The 16211-nt window shown below is 40.1% G+C and overlaps 1 protein-coding gene across 1 annotated transcript in view; it reads right to left on the reverse strand.

Annotated features, from left to right (window-relative positions):
- The window catches only part of LOC105463520 (cysteine rich hydrophobic domain 2), a 54201-nt gene extending 43152 nt beyond the window's left edge, over nucleotides 1-11049 (reverse strand). The window contains exon 1 of the mRNA XM_011710665.3: nucleotides 10627-11049. Coding sequence (XP_011708967.1) covers nucleotides 10627-10745 — 119 coding nt within the window. The 5' untranslated portion in view covers nucleotides 10746-11049. The remainder of the gene's footprint in view (nucleotides 1-10626) is intronic.
- Nucleotides 11050-16211: the final 5162 nt, after the last annotated feature.

Below are 16211 nucleotides of genomic sequence, written 5' to 3' on the forward strand. Positions count from 1 at the left end.
TGAGACTGAGTCTCAAAAAAAAAAAAAAAAAAAAATTCCTACCCTTTGATCCAGTAATTCTACTTCCAGAAATGTATCAAGAGAAAATAGCTGCAGTGGCACAGATATGTTAATGAATAATCAAGTATTCTGTAGTGTTATTTTACGGAGGGGGTATTAAAGACATTTTGTGTCATTTGTTGTTTTTTTAAATAACAGCTATTTTTCAGCAATGCATAGTTGCTGTTAACTAAATAATTGACGAGTATTTTATTTTATTTTTTTTTTTGAGACAGGCTCGTTTTGTTGCTCAGGCTGGAGTGCAGTGGCATGATCTCATCTCACTATAACCTCTGCCTCCCAGGTTCAAGCGATTCTCATGGCTCAGCTTCCCAAGTACCTAGGATTACAGGTGCTTGCCACCATGCCAGGCTAATTTTTGTATTTTTAGTAGAGACAGTGTTTCACCATGTTGGCCAGGCTGGTCGCGAACACCTGACCTCAAGTGATCCACCCACCTTGGCCTCCCAAAGTATTGGGATTACAGGCGTAAGCCACCACACCCAGCAGACAAATATTTTATAACGTACAATACCATCCTAATTTTGTTTTCTTATTTGAATATTTTATTTGGCATTAACTAGGTATTTTAAGATAAGTAAACAGGGAAATTTGGGTTCACTAATCAACAGTTTTCTTGAATGCATTTCAATTTTTTCCATAGTTCAAGTCCATATAATCCTCTGTCCCTCTTACTTCAGTTTTTACGTCTTCTATGTTCCTTATATCTTCTTATATTAACAATGTCTCCTGGCATTCACTACTGAACTATCATTTTAAATTAAGACATGTTTTGAACTCATAATGAATTTTGCCTTTAAATGCAGAAATGCAAGAATCTGCTGCTTCAACTTGTTTTGCCCTTAATCAAAAATATATGTTCGATGTTTCTTTCTTCTGAGTTACAGTGATATTTTTAACAGTGAAATATTTAAAACAGAAATATCTTATAATTAAATTAATTATAATACAACAATCTGAAAAGATGCTACACAGCTCAAAACCATGTATACTAGAGAGTGTAGTCTGTTACTCTGCATGCCTAACTAGGAACCCCTATACTTTGGCTAACTAGATCACAAGTGGACATCTGCTTTAAGAACAGCTAATCCCTGGGCTGGCTAGCAGCACGTGGAATGGCAAGGCCAAACAGTCCTGCCTAACCTAGATAACATTAACTAACTCAATCAGCTCTCTCTTGAGGTATCTGAACATAAGACAAATAGATGGTAACATGCAGAGCTGACAGAGAGAGGGCTTACAGAGAGGGCTTAAAATGAAGTCAAGATGTAGTAAAGCCATCGATAACTATAAGTCAAAATAAACTGAAGCCAATAGTAAGAAGAAACTGATATCAGCAGACAAGTAATGATGGGCCAGATCAGGGAGGGTCTTGTAGAACATTAAAAGGACTCTGAAGAAGATGGGGAACCTTTGAGGGGCCTGATACAGAGAAAAGATTTGAACTGACTTATGTTTTAAAGGATCACTAGAGCAGATGTACCAAAATGACTGTATAAGAGGAGAGGCAAAAGTGGAAAGGTGGAGACAGGCGGAAGAAAATATATATATATATTTTTTTGTAATTTAGATGGATTCTTGCTATGTTGCCCAGGGTAGTTTCAAACTCATGGGCTCAAGTGATCTTTCTGTCTCAGCCTCCCGTGTAGGTGGGATTACAGGTACATGCCAGCATGCCTGACTTAAGAAATATATTAAGTGTAAGGCAGAAGGGATACTGGCAACTCACTCCAGCCGTGTAGGTGGCAAAATAGGGCCAGATTTTGAAGACAGAGCCAAAATGTCAAGACAAAATGGATGCAGTGAAAGAGAAAGAGGAAAATCAAGAACATATCAAAAAGTTTTTGAGCTAAACAAATAGTGTCCTCAATCTGCCATCAACTGACAATGGAAGGCTGCCGTTGAAGTTGATTTGGGGTGTAGATCATGAATTCCATTTTGGATATTCTGGATTATGAGACATTCAACCTGTACAAATCCACAGATACAGAGAATTTTTATCTTCCTATAGATATGACAAGACCTATGAGCATATGAACTAGAAATTTCAAACTGAACACATGGGTTATACAGATGGCACATGCAGAGAGAGCTTATTTCCTAATGCTGAACTTTGAGTTCAATGAACTCAAATTTTTAGCTACTTTTGGAGATAAAGTCATAATTACAGAAAAAAACTAACAGGCTTTGATGTATATAAATCATGCTTTATGTTTATCTGATTGATTCAACATATGTCTGAATATCAATGTAGCTCAAAGAGGATGGGATCTAATTGAAAGTATACTCTATTTATCCAAAAGATACAGAAACCCTGGAGTTAGAGACACATTTTTGGGTTTCAGAATAATTCTAAAAATTTTAACTCAGTAACCACATTCTGAACAATATTTGAGTTCATCCGGTTTCATGAAAGTTTAATCTCATTCAGGAAACTAGTGAAATCAAAGACTTAATTCTCTAAAGCATGTGTTAAATTTACTCTATCATAAACCTCACCATTATACACAGTCTTATAATAATCTAGCATTAGCATTTTATTCATTTTTAATTATTAAGGTTATAATATCCATTATTAACAGATTACATATGTTGTTAAGCAGTGAAAGTTATACAAGTGTATACCCACGAAAATGCACAGTATAACTAACTTCTGATGATATAGGGATGCAGCTGATCTAAACAACTTTTAAATTTTCCGTACTGAAGAAAAAAATTTTTGTATATCTTATTTATACATATTTTAGAATATTCTTAATACTTCTATAACTCAAGAGCAAAATAATGATGCTAAATTATGTTCACTTAAGCAAAATATATGGTTGAACTGATTTACAATACAGACTAACAAAAATATTCATTTCAAGTAACATTTATAATTGAGTAGTTTAGAAAAGACCAAGAAAGGAGACTGGGTACATAGGAACTCCACCACTGAACTAACCAAAGCCCACATTATGACTACAATGCAAGATCAAAGAGAATAAAACAAGAAGCTCTTGCAGGAAGCTCACTATATATAGTACATTCACTTTTTATCAATCAAAATAACAAAGTTAGGTAACCTTCAAATCCAACCAACTCTATCCAAGTAGATAGTGGGACAGAAAAAAAGCTTAAGGAGAAAAAAATTATTCTTCAGGGACATTGTAGAACATTTCAGCTCCTGTGGATGCAACTGAGTTTTAAATGTAAGATATAAAAAACACAATTTTTTCCTCAAATCTAACGGATCATGTACTGAGGGCTGTCACATACCACACACCTTATAGCTAAAGGATATCACGTTTACGAGGGTTCCCACTTCAAAAATCTATGACCTTGTGGGACTCCCTCTAATTCCAGCACATGCTATTCTCTTGGCATACTAGCTGCCCCAGCAGCAGAACAAAAAGTGCAGGTATGCCATCAAAATAATTCCCAGTGAACAGTAAAAGTAGCCAGTTATTTAACGTCAGCCTACACAAAGCTAAAATTAAAAAATAAACAGACCAAAACACACACAACAACTGAGGAATCAGACAGCAAAAGTGGCCATTGCTATGTATTTCCATACATCATAGGAAAAGCTGTGAAATTTGATGGTTTATACCCAGAATTGTAATAACTCATTTAATCTAGAGATCAACACCCTAGCTAGGGCCACTATCACATCTTATGGAGGCTACTTCAATAACCTTCTAAATTTCATCTTAATCCCTTTACAATCCTTTCTGGCCCCTACTGAACTCTCTAACCTCATTTCAAGACGTTATCCCCTTTGTTCACTATATTCTAGCCATAATATAGAGGTATCCTTTCAGTTCCTCAGGCAAGTCAAGCTTGTTTTGGCTTGGAGTCTTGGTACCTGCTGTTCTCCAGATCCAGGGGCTCTTGACAGGACTCTCGTCCTTCCTAAATGTTAGCTTCCTCAGAGAGGTTCTCCCTAATCACATTATTTTCAATCACAGGATCTCATCCATTTCCTTCACTGCAATTTTATCAGACAAAATTTGTCTATTAGCTGTAAACTCCATGAAGGCAGAAACTATGTGTGTTTCATTTTGGGTTTCATTGTATACCTAGAGCCTTGTGCAATACCTGGCAGAAAAATGGTCATTTAACAAATACTCATTAAATTACTTATCAGTAAACCTCAATAAGACAGCTGATAATCAAAGATTAAGCAAAATATACTCTGATAAAACAAAATAAATATTGTAAAATCCAAGTACTAAAACCCAAGCATCGAAACCCAAGCATCTACATTCAACAATCAGAATGAACTTGTCTTACTTTATATGCAGTTCTAATAAGGCTGGCTGTTTTACTTCCAAGTACAGCTGATCAATTACAAAGAGAGAGGAAAGTAAACCAAAAAGAACAGCCCACATATGAAATTTAAATGAAAGTGCCATTTAGAGAAGGTTCTCAAACTCCAACATACCTCAGGGCCACTAATGCATCACTGTGTACCAATCTCATAGCCATTTTTGATTAAATTATTCCTCTAGTCAATTAGATAATTCTGATCTATGCTCAGAATCTTGTTTTAAAGCAGAAAAGCATACATCACATTTTAGACTGACATCCCACAAAATGGTAAAGAGTAACCAAAAAATGTGCATGCAGGGTTAAACATCAAAGTATGTCATAAGTAATAATTTGTTGAATGCCTATTAATTAGATAAATTCTGACTCACACATAACCTCTAAGGTGGATATATTATCCTCTTTCCCAGAAGAAAAAACTGAAGTTGGGAAAGGTTAATTTGCTTATGGTTACTGTTAGGAAGTGACTGAGAATTGAAACCAATTTGCCTGATATCAAAGACCATACTTTTTCCACAGTACCATCTATTACTTCCCAAATATGTCTGACAGAATCACATAGCACTCTTACCAAAACTAAAAATCCCTAAACTCTTCCCTTCCAGACCCAAGATTCTGATTGGGTCAAAAGTCACACACACATACACAGCACACACACACACACAATCTTACATGGAAGACACTAAAAGGATACTTAAGAGCATCTGTTGCTACATGTTATATTTAAAGCTTAATTTTATTAAGAATAAAATCTAAATAGCTTTATAGCAGATTAGAAACCTAAGCCAGACATAGCTATCAGATATTTGAAAGATTTCTTTCTGAGTATACAGCTAGCCTAATATCCTGGGCCTTTAACCTGTTAACAGTATAAACTCCAGCTGGAAATCAAGAGTAGATCTCAACTTAATAGTATTATTCTTTAGAGTAATATTATTTATTTAAATTATTTAGAATAGTATTTGATTATTTACTATCATAATAATTACATATAATTTACTTTTCACCATTTAATCCCTCTTTTCTACTTAGCTAGTCATATAAAATTTTAAGTACTAATCAATTTCATATCCCTTGGTAGGTAAAAATCCAACACTGAACTCTTTGGACCAAAATGTCATATAAATTCTCAAATTCAGATACAGTAAAAACTTTGAAACCTCAGTTAATTATCATAGTTCTCATTTCTTCAAGAAAATCTATGCATTAAGAAGTTTTAGTAGTTGGTCCAAATAAAACGCACAGAATTTTTTCTTCATATTACCAAAGATATGTCCAAAATATAATCAAATTAATTTCCTCTCAAACTATATGGAATAAGAAAAATCTCTGGGAGGCCACACATGATGGCTTATACATACAATCCCAGCATTTGGTGGGGCTGAGACAGGAGGAACACTTGAAGCCAGGAGTTCAAAACCAGCCTGGGCAACACAGTGAAGCCCCATCTCTACAAAAACCAAAAAAATATTTTTAAAAAAAAATTAGCCAGGAATAGCAGCGTGTACCTGTAGTTCTAGCTACTTGGGAGACTGAGAAAGGAGGATCACTAGAGCCAGGAGGTCAAGGCTACAGTGGGCTGTGATCGGGCCACTGCCCACAAGCTTGGATGACAGGGCAAGACTCTGTCTCAAAAAAAAAAAAAAAAAACAACTCTTAAGAAAAAAAACCAAAAAGAGTTATCAAAAAAAACTACCTTAATTTGATAATTTCCTCACAATTACCAGATTCCATTTTTTAAAACAGAGGAGGCATTTATCTTTTCAATGTGATAAGTAGTTACAGAATATCGTTTGCCTTTGTTAGGAGATGCAGAAAGAGAAGAAAACAGTGATTCATTTGGCAATTCTGACAAAATCCAAAGATGTATACAATTACTTCGTTCATTTAGAAAATATTATAGGAACTATAGTATTCTAGACACTATATTAAAGAATAAAGAAAGATCAATAAACACAACCCCTGCCCGCAAGAACTTTATATCCTGTGGAGATACATTAATGAGGCCTTCAAAAATTTGAAAACAGAAAGCTTAAGCTTTAGAAATAAATAGAATATGTCTTAAATATTATGCTGGGTGGGAGAAAGAGGTAGGAATTATAAAGTTTAATGAAATTGTTTTATTGAAATGATTCTGTAATTTGGCAACTCACATTCAGGTCTCTTACTGCTAACCACAGCATCTAGTAGCAGTTCCGAAATACTGACACATTTCAAGACAATTTTTTACTAACTCTACCATTTGAAAAATCGATAAACACTAAGGTGTTCTTGTGATGTCTCTTATTCAAAAATCATCCCAATGTACTTTCCAAACATTTTCAAGTCACATTTCTAAATCTTTAATCTTCCATAACATATCTGGAAGGAAAACAAGCAAAAAGTGGTTTCTGACAGCCATTGATAAAAACTGGTGTTGAAGGATAAGGAATTATTTGTGGAGATGGTAAGATTACACCTCAGAAGAGAGTACATGAAGACACAGTAAAATTACAAGGGAATAACATTAGAAACAAATCTCAGCAAAATAACTTGGCTCTATGACAGGGCTTGAGTTAGAAGTCAAAGAGTATACATACTCTAGGAAAGCCCCAAGTTTGATTCTGATATAACAAGGGTATAAAGTGGGGATGGGAGCAAATAATGTCTGTTATAATGATAGATTACCTAGGAAATATTGGCCTAAAACTACTTTTAAATTAAAACTTTTAGACTGACACATCTTTTAGAGTTATTACTGTGAAAAATGAAACTCTTCAATAAATGATCAACATATTTTGCAAATATATTTTGAAACATAAGGAACTCCATAATTTTAAAATATTAACCAATCTGATCAAGACTACCTAATAGTCTTTTTACAGTATTACTGTTGCTTTTAGAAACTATTTTTCCTCATTGTCAGTTATATGAGAAGTCACCACGAAAGCAAAAAGAAAATCTACTTTTAATTGAATCGTAAGTGTAAGTATTTTAGGTTACATGTACCAAAATATTATGCAATAATAGGAATTTATCATTTATCTTCCTTCCTTCCAATACCACTTTCCTCAAAATATGCTTCTGCACAAGATTTCTCCATATTGCTACATAGAAATCTAACAATGAAGGGAAATATTATACTTAACAGGAGAATGTCAGAAAAGAATACTGATCATGAGAGAAGTATAAAAAATAAGTCTGATTTGGGGTCAGGATGAAAACATTTGTATTTTAAAAAAGGAAAATATTTGTATTAAAAGCCACTTTAAAGCAGACTTTAGGCAAATTAGACATGTTGCATCCTATGTCACAAAAATCTGATTATGCCTAGAGACCAACCTAGAGAATGGAAGGTAACTTTCTTTCTCACATCACCACAATGACATGCCAATCATGTCACGTGAGAATACAATAGTTTCTAAAAATAAACAGTAGTATTGTAATATATTAAAGTAGAAAAAAAGAGCAGAAATAGTCAACTGTAAAGGCCTACTCAAAGTTACATCTGTGAAAAACATATGGATTGATCTATATCCTTCCAGACTGATCTAGACTACAGATGATTCAGTTTACATGGTCAATTACTTTCAAATTGGTAAGGGAAGACTGCTCTGATCAGCACCTCAGTTAAAAAAAAAAAGATGGGGGAGGGGGTGTGAGGGGCAGTGACAAATTTAGCCAGTCTTACTACAACTGTTCTAATAGCTTCTCCCATTTATATTTAAAGCAAGAAAAACTGAATGTCCTCAACAGTCATAGTAACACATATGCACCAATTCTAAAAACCTTTATAGGTGCTAACTGGGCTATCTATTGGCATAGTGTGCTAGTGTGCCTGGGAATTATGCATGACAGAGCCATGTTAAAAAAAAAAAAAAGTTTTGTATTATTACCTATGTGCCACAAAATAGGCTTAAGTTTTCAATGCAGAAAGATCCTTATTGTCATCAAAATACTTCAAACAGTAATTTAAGCACATACACATTGCTTAGAAATGGAAAAATAACACTAAAGTGAATCACTATTATGTTTGACAACGGCAATTCTAATTTTTTAGTACTTTGTTTTACACCTGTTTCTCAAAGTGTAAAACTGTATCTGAGGAGAATAATAAAAACTAGTATCTACTGAACATAGTACCACACACGGCAATAAATTCTTTTCATGTACCATCTCGTTTAATCCTTAATAATCTTAAAAGGTATCGACTGTAACTACCCCCATCTCAACTAAAGGTCATGAATAAACAATTTATCCAGGAAGTAGCTGAGATGGATTTTAACCCAGAGCCCAGAACCAAGAAAAATGGGAGAAGAAGGAAGTTGCTGAGGAAGATCAGAGATTTAACTCCCAATGTAAAAAGGCATACTGTTTATTGATGATAGATAGTCCCTCCCTATAACCTGGAATACTTTTCAATCTCGGCTACACATGAGAATCACCTGTGAGATTGTATTATTTATTTATTTATAATTTTAACTATCCATGCCTAGGACCCTCACTTAGTACCTGGCCTTCAACTGGCCTGGGGTAGAGCAAAGACAAGGGTCTTTTTTTAAAGTCACCCAGGATTCTAATGGACAGCTAAGTTTGAAAACCACTAATAATTCTTTGCTACCCTATTAATCTCTCCAGGTAGCCAACCACAATCAAGTTTACTGATTACTTAGGTTCTGAGCACTTTGTCCACTATTACATTTTCCACTTTCAACAAAGTGCTTAGTTTTTCTTCTCCTTAACAGAGGTAACATTACAACTACAGCGGCGTCTTTTTAAATGACAAGATTTAGCTTTTCTTTGATATGAGGAATGTAGAAGGAGGGATAGACGGCATGACAAAGTGTGGAAATCACTTCTTTAAGCATCCACATACTCCTGAGGCTTCAAACAATGCAAAAAGGTCATAAAAGTCAAAATAAAATCAAACGGCAGGTTATGAATTCTGTGATATATGTTAAAAGTTTAACATCCATGATATTTGGTTGTATTTCTTAAGCTGGTGACAACACTTAGAAAGTATTACTGTGGTGATAAATTCCACTGTCTTGTCATGGTGCTGTGATGGCAATTATGCAGTGTTTTTACCCTGTTAAGTCACCTGAATATAAACTAACAGGTGCTAAAGAAATCAAAGCATTACATAAGCATACTCAAACAACAATACGGCTGGTCATATGAGAAATGCAATTATTTTGCTGACAAACTTGTATGAGAAGTCTTACTGTTTCCCTAAGTTATTCACAGCACATCCCACTCACTCTTCACCAAAATATAATGAAGACTATTCCAGATATTTTCAGACTTGCTGGCTCTTTTACTGAAAAAGTGAAGAAGTACAGAGATACCTGGCAAGTATGGAAGTTTGATCTATGATTTGAACAAGAGATCTAAAACGGGAGAGTATCAATACATCAAGTGGTACAAAACTGTGGACTTCATAGAGAAACATTACAAAACTTCCTGCTTCCGGACAGCTCATTATTTGGTTCAAGTCTTCACATTCCTTTATTTGTCATGGTCTTTCTGAAAGCTTTCATTCCTTATTGTTTAATACCAAACTTTTAATGTTACTAGTGGGACTTTCCAAATTAAGAAGCCCCAAGTTCGTGCCCCAAGGAGGAACTTCAGGACTACAGTTTTCCCTCAGCAACCTGAGCAGAGTGTACGTCCCTCAGGTAGTTTTTTGTTGTTGTTGTAAACATATTTCTTTCTGCACATCTTAAATTTGTGTTCAACTATGTATTTTTATCACGTACAACTACAAGAACTTGCATTAGTTGTGCGGAAATGTGTGGAAGAACTGGGAGAACTGTGGGTATGTGTGAAACAGACACGACAGGGAGCTTCGCTGCCAATTGTCACTGGGGTCTCACACGACCCAGATCTGGCCTCTGAGCCATGTCACTGGGTGCAAAGGCAGAGAGAACCACAGGATAACTGGGCGAGAAAACAAGGAGGCTCCCCGTCAATACACCCTGAAGGGGAAGGGTGGCCCGCAGGACAGACCCTAATGAAAACCCGTGCCTACTGGGATCGTCACATCGCCCGGGCCTGTAGGGCCTGCTAAAGGGGTGTGTGGAGGAGGAAGGACAGCGTCCGTCCCCACTTCGGAGACCCAAACAAATGAAAATAAGCCAAGTTCTCACTTCCTGGTCGCCGACTCTTTCCGAAGGCCACCGACACCCGACGGACACAGGGGAAACCGCGCTCCCGTGGAGTAACGGGGCCCACCCCAGCCCGCACCTCCCGCCCTCGCCCTTCTCCGGGCCTTACACGGTGACGTGACCGGAGCCGCGGACGACCACCGGGTCCGGCGAGTACTTGAGCAGCTGCTCCTCCAGGGCCCGCTCCTCGTCCTCCTCTTCCTCATAGATTTCGTCGAAATCCGCCATCCTGAGCCTCCGAGAGCCCCTGCCCAAAGGGGCCTGACTCCCGGGATTGGCGCCGGGGTACCCGCGGGCGAGGCGGCGGAGGCTGACGGGGGGTCGCCGCTGCCGCCGGCTCCGAGGCCGCGGAGTTCGCTGTCGGCTCTCTCGGCTCCCGCTACAGAGGAGATGGGGTCGGGACCGTCGCCGCCACCGCCGCCGCCATTACCATCAGCAATAACAACAACACAATGTCAACATCCGCCCAGAGGCCAACACCTCCACAAGCACAGACGCCGCTGCCGCCGCCGCAGCAGCAACTCAGGCAACCACAGCAACAGCCTGAGCCACCCGCAGCGGGAGCAGCCGGCTACGGCATCGCGAGACTTCCCGGGCCTACGGGTGGGCGGGAGCGTGCGTGGGCGCGTGGGCGCGCGGACTGGCTGGCTGGCGGGCGGGCGGGCGCGCGCACGGGCGGCCTCGCGCGCTCCCAGGCCGCCGTCTTTCCTCTGCTGCCACCCGCTGACGGCGCCCGAGGCGCGCGCTCCCGCCGGCGCGGCCCCGCCCGCAGCTCCTGGGTCGCGGACCCGGGGGGCGGCGGCTCTGCTGACTGGAAGCGGTGACCTACGACTCCGACAACGCAGCTCGGAATGTCCAGTGGGACATTCAGTTCCCCAAAGTCATCTCTAACCAAAACAAACAACTGAAAAGAAAAAGCCCTGGCTGGAATAGACACATTTTTGTGCGTGCCATGCCGGTTTCTCTAATAATCGCATCTCGCTTTTTCTCAGGTTTTGAGTCTATGATGAGTACCAGAGTCTCTTTTTTCCCAATTTCAGGAGTCCAGCAGAGACATTGCAAACATGTGTGTCCACCACAGGATTTTCCAAGACATCTCCAAATTCAAACATCTTGTCCCTTGATCCCCTTAAATATAATCCAATATATGAGGCCAACGATGCTGGTATTTTTTTTTTTTTTTTCTTACAAGAAATCTCACAGTAGTCATGCTATGAAAAAAAAAAAAAAAAAAACTGATAAATTACCTGGATTCCATATTAGAAGACGCAGTTTCTTGCCCTAGCTCCCTCACCAAACATAACCTGGTTTGTGTTGTTGTTTCCTTAAAACCTTAGGGAATCCCTTTCCTTTTCTTACCAGTTCCTACCACAAAAAAAGACCTGAAAGAAAGGGAGGAGGGGAGGAAGAAAAGGAGGCAGGAAGGAAGAAAGGATGGAAGGACGAGAAAGAATGAAAGAAGAATGGGAGAGAGAGAAAAAAGGAAGGAGGGGAAGAAGGAAGGAAAAGGTTTAATGGAGTCTACTTATCTGCCTCGTAACAGTTGAAGGGTCACTTCGGGTACTTGGTATCATTAAGCATATAAACAGTACAGGGGAAGGGCTTCTGAGAAGAGAGTCCTGGACAGTGAGGACACATCATGGGAGAAGAAAGGATAGTTCTACTGAGCCCAGCGCTGGTCAGGCTATTCTCCAAGTGCAGTGTTCATGTCACAGTAGTCAGCTTTAGATGGGTCACTGTTGACGTGGAGAAAGTGCAAAGGAGGTCAATGAGGACAGTGAGAAATGCCAACCTCCTATTGGAAACAACTGAAGGAAATTGGTGTGGTTAGCCAAGAAAAGATGAAGGAAAACACAGTAGTTGTATCAGACTTATTGTATGCCTCCCTGGAGGATATTTGTTCATTCAACAATTATCTCCTGAACTCTAGCTATGTGGCAGGCACTGTGGGTGTGTGTGAATGAGGCACAGGCCATGCCTTCCGGTAGCTTATCTATTGTTAAGGCAAGCAATTGTCATCTCTGCCAGGGGCTCCTGGAGGAAGACACAGGGAGTATCAGCGGGGCACACAGGAGGCAGCTTGGTCTGGTATTTAACAATGTGGGTTCTGGAACCTGACTACCTGGCCTTGAATCTCAGCTCTGCTACTTACTGTGCGACCCTGGACAAGTCACTCAACCTCCCTGTTCAGTACCTGCCCCTTTGGGATGCTCAGCAGATTCAAGGGCTTAAGATCTGCGAAGTGCTCAGAAGAGGGCCCAGCACACAATAAATACAGGGTGATAATAGGTGATGCTTAAGGCTCTGCAGCTTATCAACCCTATGAGGGTCACCACAGCATTATGTAATATTTTACTGCTTATAAAGCATGTGCATAATACATCATTTAATATTCCCCTAAGAACCTGTGAGGTGAGCAAAAAGGGTGTATTTATTTTCAGATATGCTATGTTTCAGAGATGCTATGATATACTATACTTCAGAGATGCTATGTGGCTTTCTCAAGGCCATGTGACAATTTAAGATTTAATGGTCTAATTGAGTGGGCCAAGCTTTCCTGAATGTCTTTTTGTTTTTTTTTAAAGACAGAGTCTCACTCTCTCACCCAGGTTGGAGTGCAGTGGCACCATCGTAGCTCACTGCAGCCTTGAACTCCTCAGCTCAAGCCATCCTCCCTCCTCAGCCTCTGAATTTCTTTCTTGGCAGGAGCCAGGAGACTAGTGGCTGCACTCAGTTAATGGAAGAGCTGCAAATGGGAAGATAAGAAAGAGAATAAGAAGGGTCAGTATATCCTGGCACAGCCCACACCTGTGGTCAAGATAAGGGGCTGGTGCCCCAAAGTATCTAAATCATCACATAGCTGACAACTTCCCAAAGATGGAGGAAGCGACAAAGAGCTCCTTAAAACTCTAGCACCTTCCACAGTTCCTGCTTCAGAAAAGGAGCTTAATAAATGTTATCTGAATTGAGATACAGTGTTACTAGCGCTCCTTCCAGAACACTGTGATTTAATTAGGCTTCAGAGGACTGTGAGAACCTCACCCTTATCTTCACACTGGCTCGATGTGGGAGAAATGTTCTTATTCTAAGATCTATTCAGCAGAGAGATCTTTGTAACTCCCACTGCCTGGGTATACGGTGCAGGGAGGGAAATGCCTTTTCTTTTTCTTTTTTCCTTTCTGTGTGTGTGTGTGTGTGTGTGTTTTCTTCTTTTTTCTGCTCTGAAAAACCTGTCAGAGCCAGCAAAAGGGTGTGGGACCTAGGAACAAGGCCAAAGGGGTGAGTGGACATGAGTCAAACATTTTCCTGATGAGAATTGACATCATAATTCCAACCCCCCACCTCCCCTCCGCCCCACCAACCTTCCAAGATCCAGTTTCCTGTGAAACTCCTTCCCCCAATTGCTTCCTGGAGACAAGCCGCTTTTCCAGGATCCTCTCACTCTGTGTCCAGGTACTCCCCTGCACCTTGCTAAATGCCCATCCCTCCATAGCCTCCTCTTCATTGGAGTTTCTCTTTACATTCTCGCCTCACATATTTTTATATTTACCTTCAGACCAAATGGCTCAAAACCAAACTAGATAACGCCTCCGGGCCTCGGGAGTCAGCAAGACTTGTTTTTAAGGCAAATATTCCTTAGTTAATTCCCTAGATTTGAAAACTTCCCAGTTCCATTTCTACCTCGCAGAATGGCCATTGGCAGCCTCACCTTTCTAAACTTCCTTTTCTTCATCTTCAAATGGAAACTATGTCATGGGTTTCTGGAGGATCAAATGAGATCATGCATGTACTATGGACTGAATTGTCTCCCCCATCCCCAAATTCATATGTTGAAGTCCTATCCCTCAATGTTATGGTATTTGGAAATGGAGCCTTTGGAGGTGATTAGGTTGAGATGAGGTCAAGAGGCTGGCGCCCTCATGATGGAATTTGTGCCCTTATAAGAAGAAATACTAGATAGTTTGCGATCTCTCTGTGCCATGGGGACATGGAAAGAAGAGAGTCATCTGCAAGCCAGGAAGAGGACTGTCACCAGGACCCAAATTATCAGGAACTGTAAGCTAAATTTCTGTTGTTTCAGCCACCCAGGCTACAATGTGCTGAATGTTTATATCCCCCCAAATTTGTATGTTGATATCCTGGCCCTCAAGGTGATGGTATTAGGAAATATTAGGGCCATTCAGAGGTGATTAGGTTATGAAGGCTGAGTCCTCATGAATGGGATTAGTGCCCTTATAAAAGAGGCCCCAGAGAGCTGGTTTGCCCTTTCCACTGTCTTCGAACACAGCAAGAAGACAACCATCTATACAAGGACGAACACCTTCACCAGACACCAAATCTGCCAGCCATTTGATCTTGGACTTCCCAGTTTCCAAAACTGTGAGAAATAAATGTTTGTTTATAAGTCACATAGTTTATGATATTTGATTGGAGCAACCCAAAGGGACTAAGACACAGTCTATGGTATTTTGTACAGCGGCCTGTTTGTGTGGAACAAAATACACTCAATGTGCTTTTTCCTGTTCTCCCACTTAACAACCACAACCAACACAGAAGACCTCTGTGACCAGATGTGTGGGGGGTTTTCCCCACCAACAAGCAAGCAATCTCAACTCTGCAGTGGGGCACCAGCTGTATGTCCTAATTCAATTCCAACACTCTCTACCTGGAGATAGCATCAAATCCTACAGGGTGAGGGCTCAGTGGGCAAGACTCCACCCTCCACTTCAAACACCAGTCAAAAGTCCAGGTCTCCAGAACTTCTGACTGATCGGCTATAAATTGGGGTTCCCACAACACCCTCCTCAGGTTCAACTAATTTGTTAGAGTGGCTCACAGAACTCAGGGAAACAGGTTTGCTGGTTTCTTAAGAAGGATATTTCATTTCATTTCATTTATTGAGACAGAGGTACAATCACCACTCACTGCAGCCTCAACCTCCCTGGGCCCAAGCAATGCTCCCACTTCAGCTTCCCAAGTAACTGGGAATGCAGGCATGCACCACCACACCCAGCTAATTTTTACATTTTTTGTAGAGATGGGGTTTCACCATGTTGCCCAGGCTGGTCTCCAACTCCTGGGCTCAAGTAATCTGCCCACCTTGGCCTCCCAAAAGTGCTGAGATTACAGGCATGAGCCACCACACCCAGCCAAGAAGGATATTTTAAGGGTTACAAATAAACAGCCAGATGAAGAGACACAGAGGGTGAGGTCTGGAAGGGTCCTGGGTGCAGGAGCTTCTGTCCCCACAGAGTCAGGGTGCTCTGCTTTGCCAGCACATGGATGAGTTCTTGTTCACCTCCCTGTAATCCTCCATGTGTTTAGCTGTCTGGCAGCTCTCAGAATCCTGTTCCTTCTGGGTTTTATGGAGGCTTCATTATGTAGGCATGATTGATTAAACCACTGGCCATTGACTTAATCTTCAGCCCCTTCTGGTGACCAGCTCTCATCCTGAAGCTACCTAGGAGCTGCCAGCCTACAGTCAACTCACTAGCATACAGAAAGACATTGCTTTGGAGTTTCTAAGCATTTTAGGTGTTGTATGCCAGGAAACAGAGTCAAAAACCAGATACGTATTTCACAATATCACACAGCCCAAGCTGACTTGAGAAAGCATATAAACCCTCATTTGTTCACTCATTCATTCATTCCACAAACCTGCATTGAATGCTTCTCATGTGTCACACACTGTGC

The sequence above is a fragment of the Macaca nemestrina genome, chromosome 3, assembly GCF_043159975.1.
Source record: "Macaca nemestrina isolate mMacNem1 chromosome 3, mMacNem.hap1, whole genome shotgun sequence".
Taxonomy (NCBI): Eukaryota; Metazoa; Chordata; class Mammalia; order Primates; family Cercopithecidae; genus Macaca; species Macaca nemestrina.